The following is a 21,078-nucleotide window of genomic DNA, read 5'->3' as shown; positions in this document are numbered from 1 at the left end:
CTCTCTTGCCATTGTGTTAGGTTTGTTTATTAGCAATATTGGCATGTCAGCTGCAGGGCTAACCCCGACAGCCTATACTTGACTCACTCACCAGCGGTACGAAAAATGGCATCTGCGCATACGAGCAAAAATTCCATTGCATTGAAGATTGTGGACCCGATCGCAAGACGAAGCTTGAAGTTACTCGTATTAGTGCGATGATAAGATGAAGATGATGACGTGTAGTTCCGCCAAAAACCGCGGAAGTATGGATAGATTAAACAAGCAAGTGGTTTTTGCCGTTGATGCTGCTGTTTCGCCCACAATGACAAAACACAGCTTGGCGCAAAAAGTGTTTCTTTGTGACAGCAGTTGCGAAGTTAAGATGTTAACTAAAACATTACGAAATAAGGTCTTGCGAGTAGCTATGAACTAAGGATAAAATGACATAAAACCCAAACATGCTGGCGAACACATACATGCACACGTACCCTAACACACGCACATATGTTGATGACGCTGTTTTGGTCCGTGACCGGAATAATACGTACGAAAGTGAGAGAATACTAGTTCTGTTAGGTGCAGGTTTTCTTTGTGGCAATAGTACGTAGAATTGAACACAATGAAATCAAAACAAAGGCCCATCAGAGCCTTGTTCCGACGTCACAATATGTACAAAAAAGCAGCGAAGTAAGGTGCCCACATTGCTCGAAAACGTGAAAAAAAACGAAGAAAAAAAGAGGCGAAAAATATCCTCGACGACATGGCGTGGTTGCATGGACACCGAGATCTATACAGGTGTTCTGGCCGAGGTCTGGATTAGTGTTCTCTCGCCTATTAGCTTGGAGAGATCAACCAGCAGCTTCAACTGCTGCGCCGTCTGCAGTTGCCTCATTCTGTTCGGGGGCTTTGGATTCCACAGGGGTTTCTTCTTCCGACGGCTTTCCATTTTCTGTTGGAGCTTCGTTTTCGGTTGGGGCAGCTAAATGGGTATTTCAAAACATATTTAGTGCTATTTGAACAAGCATAAAAGTTGTAACTAAACACAACTATAGGCCTACACTCTGTTTTGTTCAAACGTAATATTTCATTGAACCATATAAGAGGCGTTTTACGCGAAAAGCCCTTATACCTCGTATGCAACCTGGTGTTGGGTTGTTTTACTTTCAGATTTGCAGCAACTTTAATTCGTTCTATTTTTTCTGTTTAATAATTACTTTATATCGGTGTTCAGTGGCGGATACTATGCCTTGACACTTTGCCAACTGACAATTTTGGATAGGAAACACACGGACTGCGACTTGGTCATGTATGACCTTCAGTCGACCTCTGCATTGTCGGGTGACGTAAATTGCAATTGGAGATAACGGCGTGCAGTGTACAGGGCGACCGTTGAGGTCACTATACGTACACATGACGTTTGGCTTTCAATATTAATTAACTACCAAAGAGGCAGACAATGTGGTTTAACGGGTTCAATCGTACATTCCACTAGTGGGTAACACGATTTAGTATTTAATGTCGTTTATCCGCCGAGAGGAACAGGCGTTGTGGTAACACCAGCTATATATCATTTCATTTGTTTATTTATGAAGGTTGCATGAATATTTTCGTAGATACACACCTCCATTGGTCTCAGCTTCTTGTTTGGGTTCTTCAGCTTCTTCTGGGGATTTCTCACCACTCGCTGCGGGTTCAGCTTCTGCTTTTTCTTCCGCCGGTGTCTCGGTTTTCTTTTCGGCTGCGGAAAACGTTGGTTACTAAATGATAACTATGTACTGAGAATAAAGATAATGACCCATACTGTTCAAAACATCGACAGTACGGCCTAGTCTCTTTATTCTCAGAATTATAAGCAAATTCGTAAATAGTGTTCATAGCTGTGTTGCTGTAAGGATACAAGCAAGTTTATTATTAACAGAGTGACGTATTTTCCAGTTTATGGAATATTTATTGTTTACGTAACATTTTTTGAACAAACGTGAATAATCATACACCTTTTTATGCAATTGGCATTCTGGTGCTATTGCAAAAAAATGCTTTTGCGCAAATGAGCCATAAACGTAGATTAAAATTTCCTTTTGTTACCATTGGCAGGCAGTAACTGATATTTCTGCAAACATAACATACCTTCAGCAGGCTTGTCCTTCTTTTTGGGTCGGAAAATCCCAAAAACTTTGCGAAAGGATTTGCCCGAGAGTCTTCCCTTCTTCTTTTTCTCTTTGTGTTCCTCTTTCTTCTCCTCAGCTGGCTTGGAGCTCTCTCCTTGTTCTGGAGACGCGGATTCTTCACCTTTTTCAGGGGATGCGGATGCTTCACCTTGCTCCTCCGTTTTTGTTTCCTCGGCTTTCGTCTCCTCCGTCTGTTCGGTTGCCGGTTCTTCAGCTGGCGTATCCTCTTTTACTTCGTCCTGTTCGGCATTTTCAGCCTCCTGTTCAAGATGTAAATAAACGCTGTTGTTATAACCAGTCAAAAGATCCACACTTGTATACAATGTAATTATATTAAGAAATATTTTCTATCGACCCCAGTTATACACGAAAAAATCGTGCTTCAGTGACGTCAAATTATTACCTATAGTTACACACAGCAACATTTCTGTACGTTTTGATTGCGTTATTCAAACGCCCTTCTGGGGCCTTGCATCACGTTTTATGATTCGTTATACGTTACATGTGCCATACCAAACACAATCGATGACGTGGTCCCGAAAAATGCGTTTATCAAATGTCATTGATATCAAGCCGGCATCGTTTCCAGCAAGTCGTTACCCACAATGCTACGCTTCCCGCGCCGACGCGAAATTGAACAGCGCGCTCGTGTGTTTTAACGATTTGCGAGAGAAGTGCGGTTAAATACAAAGAAGTCTTGCGGAAGTGTGCAACGCGGGTATACTCGACACACTGTATCACCAGCTGTCTTTCGGGGGATGTTTTTTTTTTTTGTGCTGGCGTGAAGGATAGTGTTACACCTCCTTTAAAACTGACCTTACGCCTACAGTTTTTAGTTGGCTGTCATTTGATAGCAACTTCCACAAAGTAAAGGGGGTAATTGATGGAACGTAAACAAACTGGAATTGCTGCGGCGAAGTGACTAAACAGTGAAAATTGAACATTACCTCACTTTCAATTTGTTTGGTTTGTAACCAACAATGTTCAAACATTTTACCGACAACAATTATCCAAACAAATGTCCTAAAGTGTAGATATTTAAAAAACCCGCGCAATACAAAATCCCAAGATTCCGCTATTTTAACATCTTGCATTTTACTGCAAATTACCTTGGGTTCGGGTGTTTCTGGTGCTGGGGTTTCCTCAGGGGTCTCAACGGGGGCATCTGAAAGCAAAATGGATCAATTAAATACAATTCAGAAACTACTACATCAATAGATATAAACGCGTATGGGTGCCAATAGTACGCTAAAAGGCGTGTTGCAAGCCGCATTCCATCATACAGTAAAGCTATATCTTACGGGTCGTGGAAAATGTCTGCGAAGACGCACTTGAATCAACCCTGCAGAGGCGCATTCAAACAACACAAGAAGTTTAGTCATTTTGCGGAAAGCCAGAGCAAGTGGTTTTCACTGTCGCGTATTGTTGTGGTATGAGTAAGTCACTTTCTAGTCATAAGACCGTCTGCACTTGCGCAATCCAAAGCAACGGCTACAATTTACTTCCGCGTGTTTTGTTGAATGTCTGCTCCCAAGCAAAAAAAACAACATTCATCACATTAGGAAATTCCTATTTTCCGCAAACACTATTTCAGCTGTTTCATAACTTGTTCATAAACCAATGAACACCAAAACGCGATTTGTTGCATTGCATCAAACGTTATTATGATCTGTTGTGACAAAATTGGGTAGGACCATTTTTATGACATCTGCGACCTCGTCTGTTGGTTGATGCCATGGGATCATTGTGCTTAGACAAAATCAATCAAACGATGTCAAAAACTTTACTTTCTCCAAAAAAAAAACGATTACATATTTATTCTTACCGGTGGGTACTTGGTCTCCCATCGCTTCTCGTAGTTACCAAATATGTGTACGCTAAACCCTTAACTTACAACACTGTTTGTCTGCAACAGAAAGACATAGAAATTGTGCGAAAAGTCTTATGTCAGTGCGTCACTTTTAACACTAAGCGTCTAAACCTACAGTCGAACCGTGTAACTCGTCTGACTCGATATCAGCAAGCGTTTAAAGGAGCAGGGAGCCCCCTCCCCTTTTGCAACTCTCATCTCACAGCCGAAAGATCTTCACAATTGCAAGAAATGCTTGAACGAGATCGTAAACCCAACTGGGCGCCTCGCTTTTAGCATCAACATGTTATCGGGGTATGATTTACAAGCGAAAGCTACAGACTAACTTGCGTGTAAAGCGCTGACTAAACGAACATGTCGACCTCCCCCGTTGTGTGCATCCGCCAAGCGTACCATGTCTAATGACAAACGCGAGGAAGCTGGCTATTGCTCCCGCTATCACTTGCCACGCCCTACCAACAGCATTTTGTAATGCATAAACAACGGCTACATGCCGGGTATAATGACTGGGCGGTCGCCATTGGCGGGCGGGTCTGACATTTGCATCGAAATGGAACGGACAACCTTTCACACTGCGTCGCAGAGATTACATCATAGTTAGTGCTTAACTTTCTTTGGCCAGCTGTGGCATTCGGGGCAGTGAGTGAACGTTCATGAAATACCACGAGCTAACATTTGAATTAGTGTCTCTTTCAGCTTTGGATAAGCCATGTGCATTCATGCCATGCGAAGTGCGAAAGTTAATTTTACCTAAGATTTTTGAAAAGATCTTACGTTCTAGTGGTAATAGACTTCATTAAACTGTAATATCGCTATTTCAAGACTTTAAGTTAAATTTAGAGAAATAGCGGAAGGCTTTTCTAAAAATAGAACTTGTATGTTAGGCAATAAAATGCAAAAAGTTGCACAATTTTGAAAAACACCCGGCATTTAGTGCACGCATGCTGCTTTAGTTAACTGCGCTTCATACTACTATACTAGCCGGCTATGCTTATTTCTAAGAAACGCATTTATTTTCTAAACGTGCTGATTTCCATTAAATCTGTGTTGTTAATCATACGGCGCACTGCGATGTACATTTCAATACGTATTTACACGCATAATAAATTATCGACACACGCCTCTCTAAAAAAGGTTATCATTCTGCCGTAATTACCAGTGACCTTTAAATTCTGTCAATGTGTCTAAAATTTCTCACAAATTTCAGCTACTGTGCAGTGATCAAAAACAGTGTGCTTGTTTTAAATACAAGCCGGTGGTAACTGTCAATCTGAACCTCAACGAATAATCCAAATAACATTTTAGAACCGTAATGCAATATACCTTGAAGGCGTACGCTTCCATATTTGAACTTAAACATTGTTATGATCGACACACAGACGTTTCGGCTTCTTGTCCTTCTTCCTCGTTTCGTGACATTTCCGGGTTAACTCGCATTCAAACTATCCAAATCGTTTAAGACGGTTTGGTGCAAAGTTTCGAATGTTATCTACGTGTTATTACTCATTATACGAAGCCGCAACCATGAGTATTTTTGAACAAATTTTTTTTAACGACTATTCCACTCTTTCCTACCATCTCCCTGACCCTGAGTCACGTTTGACTGACCATACGCCTAGTATTTTAACCTTTGTACTCTCTTTTCCCACTGCCGCAATGCGCATTTACTCGTCTTGGCGGATATCGAATTTTATGGATAAAGCACATTCTTTTTTAGTCTTACGTCACAAAGCACAAACTAGAACTTACCATCTTGTGTTTGTTGGGCCGTTTCTCCCATTTCTTCTGGCTTTTCTTCCGCTTTAGTTTCGGGTTCCTCGGTTTTGGACTCTTCGGTCGCTTGGGGTTCTTCGGCACTTTGTGGTTCTTCAGCGGTTTGTGGTTCTTCAACGGTCTGTGGTTCTTCGGCGGTCTGTGGTACTTCTGACGGGGTCTCTGTTTGTTCGGGTTCGACCTCTGGCTCTTTGGCAGTTTCTGTTGTCTCTGGAGTAGTTTCTGCTGGCTCCTGGGTAGCTTCTGCTTGCTCAGTTGTAGGCGGCGCTGGGTTTTCCTCACCAGTCTGCTCTGGTATCTGGACTTCTTCTTGTTCTGACATTGCAATTGGCACGTCACAATGCGCTTTGTTCTACGTCTTAAAACCGCACCCTGCGCGTCGAAACAATGACCGTCAATTGTTTGTTGACTATCGACCTCGCGCCTTCGTTTACGGCGCCCAGCACGCAAGATTAGGGGTACAAAAGCAAAACAAAGCCGTTGCATGAGGCGTCTGCAGCCTCGACGTTCGAAATCCTTTGTTCAAACGCGGGCGTGCAGATACGCGTGATAGCGTATCGTTTGAAGACCACTGCCGGAACCAAAGCAGAACTAAAGAACGCCCCATGCTAGTCTGAATTGACCAAGTACAACATAATTGTATGTTGTATCATACACACACATGTTGTCTACAACAAACCGCTATCAAATATACGCTACGCTGGTTACCACATGCAATCTATCTGTTTTGGAAAAGTTTTAAAGCCTAATCCGGATGTTAAGCCCTTTGCTTTAAGTAAATCTCGTTCCAAGCTTGTAAGTGCGATAGTGCTGCGCTCCATCCAGCTGTGACAATCTCGTAAACATGCAGCTTGTAAGATTAAATTTATGCTAAACACAACGGCACTGCGTCTTGACTGGTTGTTGAATCTTCCCAAAACAATGGCAAACGCTTTCAAGATACTACCCGTTATTCAGTGCAACAGTATAGTGACATATTAAAACTAGTCAAAATACAGCCAGTGTAAATGAGGTACAATTAACTGGCTGCATTTTAGTTTAAAAATTAACAAAAATGCACGTTACGTTCCCAAAAACTAGTCACGCAAAAAATACTTTTTTCACACGATTTCGTCTAACATATTATTTGTTTTTGTCACACAACAAACTTCTAAACATAACAGGTATATTACATATAAGTAAGAAAGTACAGCACTGCAGAGGTTTGTATGCCCCAAATCCATAAATCTTGAGTTTAAACCGACTTAGGAGTACAAAACAACCACAACACACCTCCATTCCTTAAGAAACCGCAGTAACACCACCGGCATTGTAATACACCACAACCTCGATGCTTTCTCTGGTGAAAAAGGGATGGAAGAACTGAGTGCAAACCTTTCACCAGAAAAGGTTTTCTGCGTAGCTTCAATTTGACTCTAGTAGCCTCCCCATGGCATGTTACCATGCCCACGCCGCGTAAATTTTGTACGTCGAAAGCCGTTGCCTGCTTTAAGGCGGCCTTTTGTGTGGCAAACCACCCGAAGCTATGCGGTGATCCTCATTCACAACAAACAAACTTTTACGCATGCACAGATTGCGGTTTGCGATGAAAACAGTGAGGAACCCGTGACGTGAGGTTATATGCGCTAGAGTTGGGGTACGCAAAACTGTTTTAACAGCAACGAAAGTTTAAAGATTGTTGTTTGTGTGTATGCTGGTGTGGACATTGCATGTTTTGTGCGAAATGACACTAACCGACACTTATTCTTGCAAGGATTCGTTTAACAACACGTAACAACACCATTGCATTACAGTTCGTGAAAAATAACCACAAAATACGTGGGAAACCTGACTTGTCGGCGTACGAACGTTACGTTGGGTATTGATCTGCCCAGAAAGACCGCATACATCGCGAAAGCAAGAAATATATGTGCATATTTATATCCCGGAGCGACTTGACCTGCGGGTACCGACTGTCCGCACTGATTGCGGATGACTATAGGCTCATTGCGTAGTAATTGATCATCACAAAAGCGAACGGTTAACAGCTAGCGGCAATGTGTTTTGACCTTTATGGTGAGTTTCATCGTTACATGCAACCTTCCGCTATACGGTAAGCGTAAATTGTGATTATCGGGATAAGATTTATTGAATGCTTCCTGTCATGAGCGCGTGTCATTCAAACGGGTGCAAATGGCGTAATGCACAAACAACAGGCCAATACAATCACTTCTAATTGCAAATTAAAAGGCCTCGTTGCCGCAACAGGGCGTTCGTATCCCGCCAGCAGTTCATCCAAACTTGGTACGCATAGTTTAAATGCCTTAATAAAAACTTAATTTGACCGAAAGTAAACTAATAGCAGGCCACCAAACAGCATGTACATTTATCGACATAAAAAATTAGTCGTAAATTTTATACAAAACTAGACTTAAATTTATTTTGGTCCGTTTCCTTCTTAATTTGATTTTTATAATGTCCCCGTCAGTTTGGGTGCATTGATTATTTGTCCGTTAGCACTTAACACTTGTTGCGAATAAAACTTGATTTTGTCACCGCAACCATCATCTAAATAAGGACGTATACAATGATGGGGGGTTCATGACTTTCAAAATTTTATTACATCATCTCCTCTATCATCCAACAACACTCTAAATAGGGTTGACAACTTAGTGCAAAGGTCCATACTCGGGCGTCTAAAGATTTCTTCCAATTTAGGCAAACACGCTACAACAATCTCTGCACTGTACCGCATCCTAAACGGCCTCCCGCAGAGCCGGCTAATTCCTCAGAGATAAAGTATATCGGAAAGATACGTTCACATACCACATAAAATAAATCATTTCCAACTTGCCGCGAGTCAGGATTATTAAATTGGATTATCAGCATGACTGACTGCTGCGGCTAACGCTGCCTAATTGTGGCTCTCGCTTGGTTGAGAATGATAAACTTTAAATGGATTTGTTCAACTAAAACGTGAGTGTATTATTTCCTCTTTACCATTGGGGCGTAAAAAAATTATCAAAGAAAAAAGAAACGAAAAATTTAGACCAAATGCTAAAAAACATGCCGCAATCTTGTATAACAAACCAACTATAACGCCAACTGCTACAGAAAGATCAGCATTACATTAGTGAGGCCAAATGCCAGTGACACGGAAAGACAGGAGGAAAAATGCGTTACGACGACAGACTGTGGAGCCCCGAGGGACGTCGCGTATCTAAATAATTCAGCAATTGTGCCTTACTACATCAGTATTGATCGCCAAATGCACCCGGGGAAGAAATCCCCACGTTTCCTTCGCTGTTTGTTGGAAGTTACGGTTTTTTCCGCACAACGCGATTACTAATTTCACCACGATATCTTCCTCCGACCCCAATGACGAACTACCTGTACAACGTACGCAATCTTTCTTTTCAAACAGTCGTCATTTTGCTTCTGTTGCAAAGAAAAAGATAACGAGTGGTTGAGAGTTAACGGTTCGGCTGAAAAGGTCGCTATTTTATTCCTTATGTTGAAAAGCACTTTTCTGAAAAATCGGAATTTTACAGGAAAGATCAGTTTTCTCAGGCAACACGCCTGGCTCTATCTTGAAAGACAACCATTAGGATTTTAAGTTTGATGTTTTGCTTCTTGAGTCACGTATAAATTGTTGCTCATAGTTTTCCCGATAAAGTTAATCGATCACCTTCACCGCTTAGGAAATCAATAACTTGTAGGTAACGCCTTACTTTATTAAGATTCTCGTAAGTTTCCTGTTGTGTATACTTATTGAAAGTCTATCAAAAGCCCAACAATAACAACTTCTCTGATATAATGTCTTCATTTTCCCGTAACGCTGTATTTTAGAAGCCCATTTCTGCGATCTGATTCCATTCATTTTCCTCTAACCTTTAAGTAACACAATATATCACCCCCTGCACAAAGCACCTGTGATAAATGTGCACTGTGTCCGCTCTATCGGTGTTTTGCATTCAAACATCTACCCACTGTATCTGTATATAAGGCATCTAGCCCACTCGCCCGTGTGACGTCACACACCCGGAAGCTTGCCTGAAACGTGAGGGCAGGGCAACGGTCATGTCGTGCTGTTCTAAAAGCCAAGCCCCTATTACTCTTAGTGCAGTAAATTGCACGCCTCTAATTGGATTTTACTGGCTTATACGTGCCCATATACACGTTTGGCGTTAGTAATGTGTTGGTCAACTACTGTGGACGAATGTCGTAGATTATCATTCATTACAACAGCAATTTAATTTCACCGACGCATTTGTCGGCACTAATCATCACTTTATAAATCTTTGCTGACAAATAACAAGGAAATCTACACAGATTGTTTCCGGCACACAAATCTTGCGAACCTTTCCTTGTGCCGTTTCTGCAAACAAACTTGTACTAATGTTATGTTAACCATATACCACTCTGCAATCAAAACGTATCGGAGCTGCGTAAACAGATTATTCTCGTTCAAACCCGATCTTAACGCGACATGTCTCCTGTGTCGACTAAGGAAACCTTAAATTTCCCTGAAGACGTGCTTCAAGCCATAAATTGCTACCGACATTCGGTTTTAAGTGCACGATATTTTGTATTATGTCGAAACTCAACCAACTATATTTTTGTCACTTGTTTTCGCTCAAACCACAGCCTCGTTTTTTAAATACGATATAGTTTCAGTAAACAATGACTTCGGCCTAATAGAAAAATCTTTTATTAACATTAGAAGAGGGGAATCCTTTCCTTTTATGTTTCGATATCTTTTGGAAAGATTATTATTAGTATCCCAGACTTCGTGGGGCATTTTCAACATTCCGATCTGGCGGAATTTGAACTGAAAGTGGTGTAATTGACACAATATCATGAAAGGGTTTAAAACCAATTACAGCACGTCATTACTTGGTTTAAAGGCGCGGACTGTACACGACTAAGAACTATAGATTAACCAGAAGGGTCGATGAACAGTGTTAACTACAATTTATTGACATCCCGTCGCTTCGAAATATGGGCCAAAGTGAATGGTAGAGCGTAATTACGAATACAGGGCAGCCGTTTTAATGATCATCAAATATTTAAATGTTAATGAGATGCAAATGCCTTGAACACAAAATAGTATTGCAGTACATTCCACATACTAAATACAGTCGCTGCTTGGTTTTATTCGTTTCTGTACGCGCAGAATGCTTGAATATCAAACCTCTTGTACCGAGAAAATTTTCCGTTTGTTACAATCCTTCTAGTAATTTTGCCTTCAACCTCAGAGCTGAGTAAAGTGCATCACGCGGATCAATCACAGTCGCATACTAAATCTCTGAACGGTTGCTTTGAAAATACTACAACGTATACGCACAGTAAAATAACTAAATCGTGCTGTTATTCCCCTGCAATCGGCCTTCTCAGGCACCCGCTGACGTGTCTTCCTGCTCGGCGACCAGTTAAGAGAGCTCAGAACGCAAGTAGCAGCAGCCGTTGCATGCACACACGCATGCCTGGCGAGGAAATGACTGGCCTGCGCGTTGGCACACAAATCAACATGTTTGAAGTTTTGGGCAAGATACGCGGGCTATTAATTCCCGCACCCGGTTTAGTTAAATAGACTATGCGACCCCGCGTTTACAACACGGCTTATTGGGTGTAGATAATGTGCTGAATCGCCGAATTTTGTTTGCACCCTTTCATTTTACCTTTTTAAGTTGCGTGAATTTCTTTTCCAGAAGATAAAAGGGGCCTATAATGTTTGTAGATTTTATCTATAAGTTTATTACTTGCTGTGTCACTTAGTCGTATATATGAAACATATTTTGTTGAGCCTTGGTATAATACAACAGGCTAAAACAGTAGACTTTAACAACTACAAACAAGATCCTTGTGTCGAAATGTTTTGGGTATTTTTGGATATTATTTCCCTCAGTTCTCAGAAGACTTCGCATTCACATCACGTTATGAATGACCAACGACCCCTCGCCCTTTCAATTTTGGTGACACCAGCTTATGCAAAAAGTCTTCGGAAAATTAATTACCCCCAAAAGCGGTTGTTGATTAATCACGCCGCCGCAAAGCAGGACCCTTTCTTTCCAGTGCAACATTTCACGTGCAACTATATCGTGAAGTTTGCAAACCCACAAAACAAGAAAATATCGGTTTTGAGGGAATGAATGGTTTTTACCAGATTGCGGGATATCATTCGTTCTTTGAATTTTTTACATATAATTTAAAGCAGAATGCGGTAATTTTTCGACTCTTTTGTCGCAATAAAACTAATAGTTATGCTAATAAAACTTATCACAAATTCGCACTGAGGTATAAGTTACAACTCCGTAATTCTCGAACATTCCTAAATCTGCAAGCAGTCCACTATCTAGCTGGCAAGAAACTGCAACCACTCACCAGAAAAAATAACTACTGGCAAACTGTGACAGCGCTATGCTTCCTGATCAATTTCAAATATAAACTTCCTGGGCAAGTTTTCAAGACTGGCTCACTTCAGCAAATGCTTAGATAACCGGTCCATTTCTGGTACACGACGCAGGTACGCCAGAACAAGGAACCTGTGTAGGTGTACATGTACTGTATGTTTGTTCTGGGCCCTGCTACAAGACGGGCAAAGGAAGTATTTCAACAAATTACCGCTGTTTGACTGTGTTACTCGCTGGTGGCAAGATACGCCTCTCGATCGTTAACTAATTGACCGACAATTGCAACCATAACATGTTACCGAATCGCAATTTATCTATTCCTTCTTAAATTGTGGTGCAACATCGTATTATGATACTTGATTACTGCTTTATAACACTACAGAAAGAGTCCCAAACCATCAAAGCTGTTAGATTTCCGCTCTATTTGCCACCGTGACATGATTTCTACTTGACAAGACAGCTTCTAGAACTTCTCCTGCAACGGTTTTTGGCGGGATGTTTCATGCGTGGATGCCGCGGTACGTTATAGGGGATATGACATCACTGCTATATTGTTGCTCGGCTTTATGATAGATGACTGACGACAGTGCGCTCTGGCTTTGAGGGAGGCATAAAACAGGATGTTTTTGTATCAGTGCAGACACGCCTGCATACACCCATGAGTGTGGAACTTGCCAGGTAGAGGTCATGCCCTTGTCGCAAATCCGGTCAAAATCAAAGTTGCCTTCGAGGAATTAAGTTAGCCCACCTGATTTAAAAAAAAAATAGCAAAACAGATTGCACAATTTTTAAATAATTACAAATACTTATTTTTTACAACTATTTACATTTACATGGGAACACTATTTAAACTTACATATATTTACATGGAAATCCTAAAAAAAAACTCTACATTTTCTCCATTAAATTGCCGCAATAGTGGGTAATTCCCGAAAAATGTAAACAAAATAAATCCATGTTGTTGTTTTCTGGTGAGTGATTTGCTTAAAATAAGGCCACACTTCCAAAGAGAACTTCGAACTCGGAGAAATGCATGAGAAGGACTTTCGAGCATTTAAAACACAATTCAAAAACACATTCGATTCGCTACATCATCTTCAGAAGATCGACATTATTGATTTAATCATCAGTTTGTGCAAAACCAAGGAATTGTCATACTTATTTAAACAACTTGATATCCTCCAAAAAAGAGACTTTATTCGGTAAATATTTGTTTCCATACTATCTAAGTTTCACAGTTTAGGAAGTTTGCATTTGCTCAACAATCAAACATGCTACTATTGGAAATTCAGAACTTTTTTGTGTAGATTTCTTCCTGTGGAAGTGGTACAGATGATACTTTCCTTTTTGGACTGTAAGTCTTTATTTGTATGTTGCCTTGTTAGCAAAGAGTGGGATGCTAAAATATCAGCTTGCGATTTGGTGTGGCAGAGAGCGAGCTTTGAACTTGGACGCGAGGTATAAAATTAATTTAACTCGAGAACTAGTTCAATTTCATGTTAATTACTAATGCCTACCTAAAAGTTATCACAGATGTTTAAGTAATTGTTTGTAATACAGAACAAACAGGGTTATTTGACATGGAAAAATGCCTTTGTAGCCACCAAAAAAACTTTGAAGCAAATTAGGAATCAAAACAATGTGAAATTCCATTCCCTTCGTGCACATGTTGCAAAAGTGTGTGCAGTTAACTGTAACAACGGCAGTAAGAAAATCGCTACAGGTGTAATTACAGTTGATAACATAAAGTACCCATTGCCTAAGGGAACTAAAAGCAAGTGCTCTTAGGATCTATGGATGGCAAAGTTTGTCTGTGGGATCTTGAGAAATCTTGTTTGCTGAAGGAAATTACCACTCATTCATGTGCTGCCATCCAATTCAATGATGAATTTTTATTCACAGGTAAAATGTGTATTGTTTATTATTTTTTGCTGTTCTCAGGTATTTCAAAGTTTTTTGTATGAGATTGAATTGTTATTGTAGTTGTGAAATAACACAAATAACTCCATTATAAATTGTGTTGTTAACAAATTGTTTTGCCATCTCAGCCTTCATTATTTTCACAAAGTTTCTAATCCACAGGTTCCTATGACAATACAATTAACTGCCTTAAATGGAGTGATGCATCATTGGTTGGAAGATATGTTGCACACACAGGGGCTGTGTTTTCATTATCCTATTATAATTCTAAAGATTTGTTGCTGAGTGGAGCATCAGATAGCTCTGTATGTTTGTGGAAAGCATCGACATTTGAGTTGCTTGCTTGTATGACTGGCCACACAGGCTGGGTTTCTCAGGTATTTTTATGGCTACTTAAAAGCAATGTGATTGAGGTTGAAAGTTTAATACTGGATGTATTCAGGGGTGCACAAGTCAAATATTTATCCATGTGTGACTTTTTTTAAAGGGTGATGTCTTAAAATTCATTGTTGGATCTAAACCAGTGTCTAATTAATACATCATAGGTTAAAATCACTCTGTTTGCCATTTTTTTAACATGCCCTGTGTTGTGCGCCTATGGATTATCATATACCGAGGCAGGGAAACTAGAAGATATTGTTTGTTTCAGGTTCTTCTGCATCCTGCTTGTGTCACATCATTGCATCATACTCTAGGTGACATAGTGGCATTGTCATGTGACAAGATTGACATTAGAGTATGGACACATGGCAGTAAAGAGGAATGTGTTGTGTTGGGGAAGAGCTTTGCACCACTAACACCTAATAAACAATTACAACAAATGATGTTTGATGGAATGCGAATTATGGGTTCTTGTAAAGAGTGTATCTTTGTCTGGAACTTTGCTGATTATTCATTAATAAGGTTAACAATTTTGAAAAATGTGTGACTCTGCTTGAAATGTTCATGCTTTTTTTTCAGACAAATCTCTAAAAATCCATCCTCATTGTGTATTGGACTTGGCTTGAACTGGATTCTTTGTCTTGAAAAACAGGCTTTACAGTTGCTGGCTGTTTTGCCACAAAAACAAGTATGTTCTTGATAAAGTAGTAGTGTATTTCAATGAAAAGATGTTTATTTATTAATATGCCTACAGAATTGTGCATATGAAAGTCTACATAAGTGATCGCTTTAAGATATTTTTAATTATTACGATTTTTAACGCAGATTCAAACATCAAAACTTCTTGTGGAATGGAAATGTCCTCACCTTTTCACTTTAAAACACGGGATAAATTACTCTACCGGCTCTCTTGCATGGCTGGATGGGGATTTGCCAACTCATAAGCAAGTTTTGTTTGCAATTGGAACTTCATCCAATGAAGTGTTCCTTCTTACATGGGATGCCATTAAGTGATGATGTAGAGGTTACAGCTAGTAGCGGTCTAGAGCATTTTAGTGCAATGCTAATACCCACACTGGAGGTTGGAAATGTATGGATTGCTAAAGGGGTGAATTTATGACGCGAAGAGAGATTTCACCACCCTGTGTTCACCAGACACTTAAGCAAAATAATAATGACTTTTGTTAATATTTTGAAAAAGTTTCATTAAATGCATTGGTGTGGCATGAAGAAATATGTTTTTTTTACACATTGACTGCAAGCTACAATCGTGGCATGAATCTACAAATTAAATCTTCCACCAGGTGAGACCACCAAGATTGTTCAGCGGTAGCTTATTTATTGTAAACTCAATGCACTGACAATACAGGTAACAACATGAATCAAAAGCAGACAAAAAAAAAACGAGCACATTTGGCACTTTAGGTATTGCCATGATTCAGTTAAACATATAGTTTGGCACAGTGTTGCAAGTTGGCAAAAAAACAATTAACGGAATTTAACAGTTAAGTTTTGGGGTGGTGGGACCGCTTGTCCAAGCCTTCTCTGTTCGGAATTTGGAACTCTTGACCAATCTAGGGTTGTGTACTGCATGACAGATCGCCTGTGCTCAAGGTTTTTTCTTTTGAGCTTGCCCTGAAATAATTATTTCATATTTAGTCTGCTGTGCAATTACTGTGCAAACATATGAACTCCAATAGTACCATGCATGGTGTTTTTGCATGATTTAAAACGTTGCATTAAGAGTTGACCTTATCTTGATGAAAGGGCATTAATCTTGATTGTGATCACCAACTTTGGTACAAATGTTAGATGGCCAGTAAAATTTTTTTGAGGTACAGGCTTAAAGAATATTTTAAACTCACTGCAAATGTTGAGCGAAAGAACATGGTGGAAATTTTAATTGGACGATTGTTTAAATAGAATCTAACAGACGATTCTTCAAAACCAAACTGAACGATGTAAAATTATAGTAATTTTCCAGCAACTTAAATCATTACCCTTTCTTTCATAATCTGCAGGTGATTTTTAGGTGGAGCATGCAGGTATGTTTTAATAGGTTTTTGCAAAGTGTGTAGAAGGGCAGGGTTGATGTCAGCTCTCCGTCCAAATGCAACTGATGCACGAATTGCTTCATGGTCAGCTCTATGTATCTCCCGGGCTTGCTTTCTTTCATGGGCAGTCACCTCTAAAGTGCAAATATATGTTTTATTTTAAAATTTCCGAATGTAGATAAATTGAAAAAATAATATTCTGGTCCTTCTGCCTATAATGCCTAGACTCAATGCCTACAATGGCATTTTAGAGACACCCAGAATAATCCACTTCAAATACTTGACAAATTGTCACATTTTTGCAGTGTTTGACTGCATGTAATACCTTGGTTGGGTCACAAAACTGAGACTAGAACTGTTGCGAAATGAATAGCTTTGTTTTGTGGACTTCATATCACTGTACAATCTATCAGTAACAAATTCTGGGAACATCAATCATGTTTACCCTGTCTGTCCAGCAACTCCACTGAGGGGAGGGTATGTATGACCAGAAGTCTGTAACCAGCTTCTTGTGCTAATGGGTTGTCAAACATATCTGCAACACAAACAACCAGCTATACTTCAAATGCAGTTATGACAGTCATGGTATCTATTTATACACATTTTTGAAAGACCCATGACCTTCGCAAAGACCAGGGAGCTGATTTTATCCAATTACCAAAATTGCTCACTCAACACTCTCAGTGCTTGCAATGGGATAAGTTCCTGAAGAACCTCTTGTAAACTTGCCAGCTGGTTCTTTTGCAGCATCAGAACTTGCAAGTAGCGAAGATGGGATAATGTTCCTTCAATCGTGCAGATTTCATTGCATTGCAAATAAAGCTCAGTGATCCTTTAAAAGTGAAATAAGGTGCAGTTAGGCAACAGCTATACCTTTATGGTGATCAGAAGCAGAGTTTCTTTCGTGTTTCTTTGTGGCACTTTATTCAAGCAATCACATGTTTTGTTTCTGCTTTTCGCAACGATTAGGTTATGAGTAAATATTATCAATTATTTCCTTAATATATTTCCCTAAGTTTACCTAAATTTCAGTGTACTTTTCCTAGGTTCGGCTTCACAATAACCACTTTTAGTTGGTTCTAAGCTGACCCACCCCATTGATTTTAAAGTCTACTCTATTATGTGCTATTTTTAAATGCTTCTGGCAGGAGGATAAATTATATATGTATGTATCAGTGAATTATACCTTTATATCAGTATTATTACATACTTATGTGCACAAACATACCTAAAGTTGTCCTTCAGAAATGATTGAAAAGTTTGTTCTGCCAAAAGATGTCGAAGTTTGTTGGAGTTTAACCAAACTCTCTGCAGCATCCGAAACCTTCCCAGATTGTTTACTGACCTGAGGTGATTTTTGCCCAAGTACAACTCAACCACATTAATGTCCTGCTTCACCTTCTGTTGTTTTAACAAACTTTCAATAATCTGCATTAAAACAATGTAATATTACCATTTTGCACAAATAGTTTTTGTCCTTTGGGAACGGAAATTTGAAAAACTATACCTCGTCGCTGTTCATCGTGATTGCGGACATGGGACAGTACAGGAACTACATTGCAAATCTTACATTGGTTCGGGAAGAGAAGGGCAACAAGAGAAAAAAGCGTCATGTAGATTGTTTGTCGTTATGGTTACCAAAACAGAGACACCTACCGATCAACTGAAAACTTGTTTTGCAATTGAAAAATTAATTACTACATATTGCTCGCTTTATTTGCAAATTAACACAAATAGAAACTTTTAGCTTTTTATTTGTTACTTTCCCTAATTTTCAAAACTATTAAAATGTATTCAATTAGCAATTACGGTGGGTTTTGCAAGAAAACACAGTATTTGCTTTGGCACTTAGTGGCAGTTTGTGGTCAACAGTAAGTAGATTTGTCTGAAACCTTTCCCCGAGTTGTTGCTAACCTGGTAAACTTTCTCAAAGCAGACATATCGTCGATACGTAGATCAAGTTTATTTGATTTATTAAGTCAAAAAAAACAGTACAATGTCTGAAATCGAAGAAACTATCAAAAGGATTCAATCCCACAAGGGCGTTATTGGAATTATCGTGGTGAACAACGAAGGAATTCCAATTCGTACGTCACTGGACAATTCTACAACGGTGCAGTACGCTGGCCTCGTCCATCAACTGACCATGAAGGCGCGGAGCACGGTTCGGGACATCGACCCCCAGAATGATCTTACCTTTTTACGCCTCCGATCCAAAAAGCATGAGATTATGGTTGCTCCTGACAAGGAATATCTTCTCATTGTTATACAAAATCCATCTGAATAAACAGTTATCTGGACACTTCTGCACTGATAGATTTTATGACTCAGTTTGTGATGCTGTTTGTTGTGTTTTTTTACTTAATTGATTGACTTGTTGTTGCATTTTTCTGTATTTGCCTGTTTTAAATGGTTTTCACCCAAAAGTGGCTATTACTGAAAAAGTTTTGAAATGAAATACTTTCCTTTGAAAACAATATGCTCTGAACACTTCTCAAGTCATTCAAAACTTGAATGTTTGTATTTAATGTATTGAAATGTACTCATAACATGCTGTTGTTCATATTTGTAGAATTCTATTTAGGAGGCTTTTAAATTGTAAATAGGTACAGATTATGTCACATTGAAAACAGTGTTAAACACATCATAATACAAACAAGTCAGCTTTTTTGAAGTACTGCAAGAACTATGGACTAGTGGTTACACATATATATTGCTTAAAAGGAAACAGCGAATGATTTTGGTAAGGAAACATTTTTTGGTCTTTAAAATCCTACATTGTTTATGTAAAAATTGAGGTATACGTTAGAAACAATTAATTTTTGTGTTTTGTAGGTTTGTTGAAGCACAATAAAAAAAAACTATATTACAGGGAAAGGCAGCATGACAAGCAAGACACAAAGAACTTGTATGGTAATGATTTTATTCACAGGGTATTTGTTATGACAGAAATCATTTAAATAAAATGCATTGTTCAATTTGTGTCTCTTTTTGTTTAGCAATGTCTGTTTGGAAATCCATGTATTGTGCAGTGTACTTTGTTGTGGTTTATGTTAATGACCAATTTAGTACAACTGTGTGAGTCTGTCGGAAAATAAATTTCTAGAAGGTAACGATTTTAAAATTACTGTAAGCAAACCATTTCTCTGGATACCTTGAAAAAGGCGATGGATTTAAAAATGTGTTCACTACAACCTCATATTTTCACAATCATCATGGCACTAGTAATAGGTAAAAAACAATATTCATTATGTGTAGTCGCTTTAGTCTCCCAGTGTTGTTGATTTATAATACAAAAATACACTTGCTTCCAAGTTCTATTGTTGAAGAAGGATTTAAATAGAAATAGACCTGCTAAAAATGTGCAGATATACATTAGGGTGCAGTCTGGGTTGTCCCGTTTGGGTAATAATATTAAAAAAGACTGAGTACAGGTTTTCCAAAATACATGTCAGTTAATATGACTTAATTCTTTCTCATAGTTTTGGGACAAACGAAGTTTTTCCATAAAGTTCTACCATATTACCACTTCCTCTATTATAACTAAATTTCTGAACGTCTCTGCTCCAAAGACATTTGCAATATATCAAATGTCCAGAATTGTACCTGACCTATAACTCCGTGACGTACATTTAAGTATAACCACATCTGAATCAATAACCAATAAAAGCTCTTGTCTCCCAATCTTCACAGTAACAGCGAGCATTATGACGACACAAAGCCGCAATATCTCAAATCAGATTTATCGGCTGTCGATATTGGTTTGTATTCCACGGTAAATGTTGCATGCTTTACCATTTGCCTAAAGGTCTGGATTGGTTTTCTGCGGGCAAAGCGTTGTAGTCTTTAGAAAAGACGTATTTTAGATGAAAATATCAAGCTTAACGGTTTTATGGAGTGATTGAATTTCGATTACCAGTGATCCAGAATGTGGTGTATCTGGACAAATTGCATACAAAAAACTTACTGGGACTTTAATTTTCCACATTTAGCTTGCAAGTGAGATGTTTGTGTGTGCAGTGAAAGTGTTCTGATAATTTTAACGATATGATAATTTATTGAAATGGTAATGTTATTAATGTTAAAATTCTTATACGGTGATAGCCAGGCTAATTAAACATTTGAGTTGCTATAATACCTCGATATCCAAACAACTAACCCCATATTATTAGCCTATATCGTATTATCATTTATTGGCGCGTTATCACCACTCAAATCTACCTAATACAAACCTAACGAGAATATAGGTTATTACAATAACGAGAATAGGTTATTATATAAGCGAGGATGTTCTTGTAAGGCTCTTTAAACCGTTGGTTGTCATGCGACTGATAAGGCTTGATGCAAAGCACGCTTTGGTTCCCAGGAGGGACTCTAAGACGTCAACAGTGGCCACAGTTATGCCACTTCAGTTTGCAACGCTCTAAATTAACTCAGGTTGTAGCTAAGCGCGTGTGGTAGTCGACCTTCAGCATTTCAAGGTAGCAAAGGTGCGTGCACGTTGTGTATCATTGGATGCGAAGTTTGTGACAATATAA

The 21,078-nt window shown here is 39.1% G+C and overlaps 4 protein-coding genes across 4 annotated transcripts; 2 read left to right on the top strand and 2 right to left on the bottom strand.

Annotated features, from left to right (window-relative positions):
* Positions 1–18: 18 nt before the first annotated feature.
* Positions 19–6,161, bottom strand: LOC145913639 (uncharacterized). Its single transcript, XM_083001370.1, has 5 exons — positions 5,770–6,161; positions 3,260–3,315; positions 2,110–2,410; positions 1,604–1,720; positions 19–961 (listed from the first exon to the last, which is right to left on the bottom strand). Exons 1-5 carry the CDS (start codon positions 6,113–6,115, stop codon positions 831–833), a joined length of 951 nt encoding a protein of 316 aa, XP_082857496.1. The 5' UTR covers positions 6,116–6,161; the 3' UTR covers positions 19–830.
* A 6,652-nt stretch (positions 6,162–12,813) lies between these two features.
* On the top strand, positions 12,814–15,767 carry LOC145913421 (F-box/WD repeat-containing protein 2-like). The gene is made up of 9 exons (XM_083001071.1): positions 12,814–12,863; positions 13,162–13,387; positions 13,493–13,643; positions 13,746–13,908; positions 13,974–14,087; positions 14,268–14,482; positions 14,755–15,008; positions 15,066–15,174; positions 15,312–15,767. The coding sequence occupies exons 2-9, from the start codon at positions 13,215–13,217 to the stop codon at positions 15,498–15,500; spliced, it is 1,368 nt and encodes a 455-aa protein (XP_082857197.1). The 5' UTR covers positions 12,814–12,863; positions 13,162–13,214; the 3' UTR covers positions 15,501–15,767.
* A 61-nt stretch (positions 15,768–15,828) lies between these two features.
* LOC145913422 (leucine-rich repeat-containing protein 72-like) lies at positions 15,829–18,130 on the bottom strand. The gene is made up of 6 exons (XM_083001072.1): positions 18,048–18,130; positions 17,769–17,968; positions 17,212–17,372; positions 16,986–17,075; positions 16,487–16,674; positions 15,829–16,121 (listed from the first exon to the last, which is right to left on the bottom strand). Exons 1-6 carry the CDS (start codon positions 18,075–18,077, stop codon positions 15,975–15,977), a joined length of 816 nt encoding a protein of 271 aa, XP_082857198.1. The 5' UTR covers positions 18,078–18,130; the 3' UTR covers positions 15,829–15,974.
* Positions 18,131–18,433: 303 nt separating this feature from the next.
* On the top strand, positions 18,434–19,114 carry LOC145913345 (dynein light chain roadblock-type 2). Its single transcript, XM_083000966.1, has one exon. It carries the CDS (start codon positions 18,537–18,539, stop codon positions 18,825–18,827), a length of 291 nt encoding a protein of 96 aa, XP_082857092.1. The 5' UTR covers positions 18,434–18,536; the 3' UTR covers positions 18,828–19,114.
* The last annotated feature ends 1,964 nt before the right edge of the window (positions 19,115–21,078 follow it).

This window comes from Ascidia mentula, chromosome 9, assembly GCF_947561715.1.
Source record: "Ascidia mentula chromosome 9, kaAscMent1.1, whole genome shotgun sequence".
NCBI lineage: Eukaryota > Metazoa > Chordata > Ascidiacea > Phlebobranchia > Ascidiidae > Ascidia > Ascidia mentula.
Note: the sequence above shows the minus strand (reverse complement) of the source record. Positions and strands in the feature narration are given on the sequence as shown.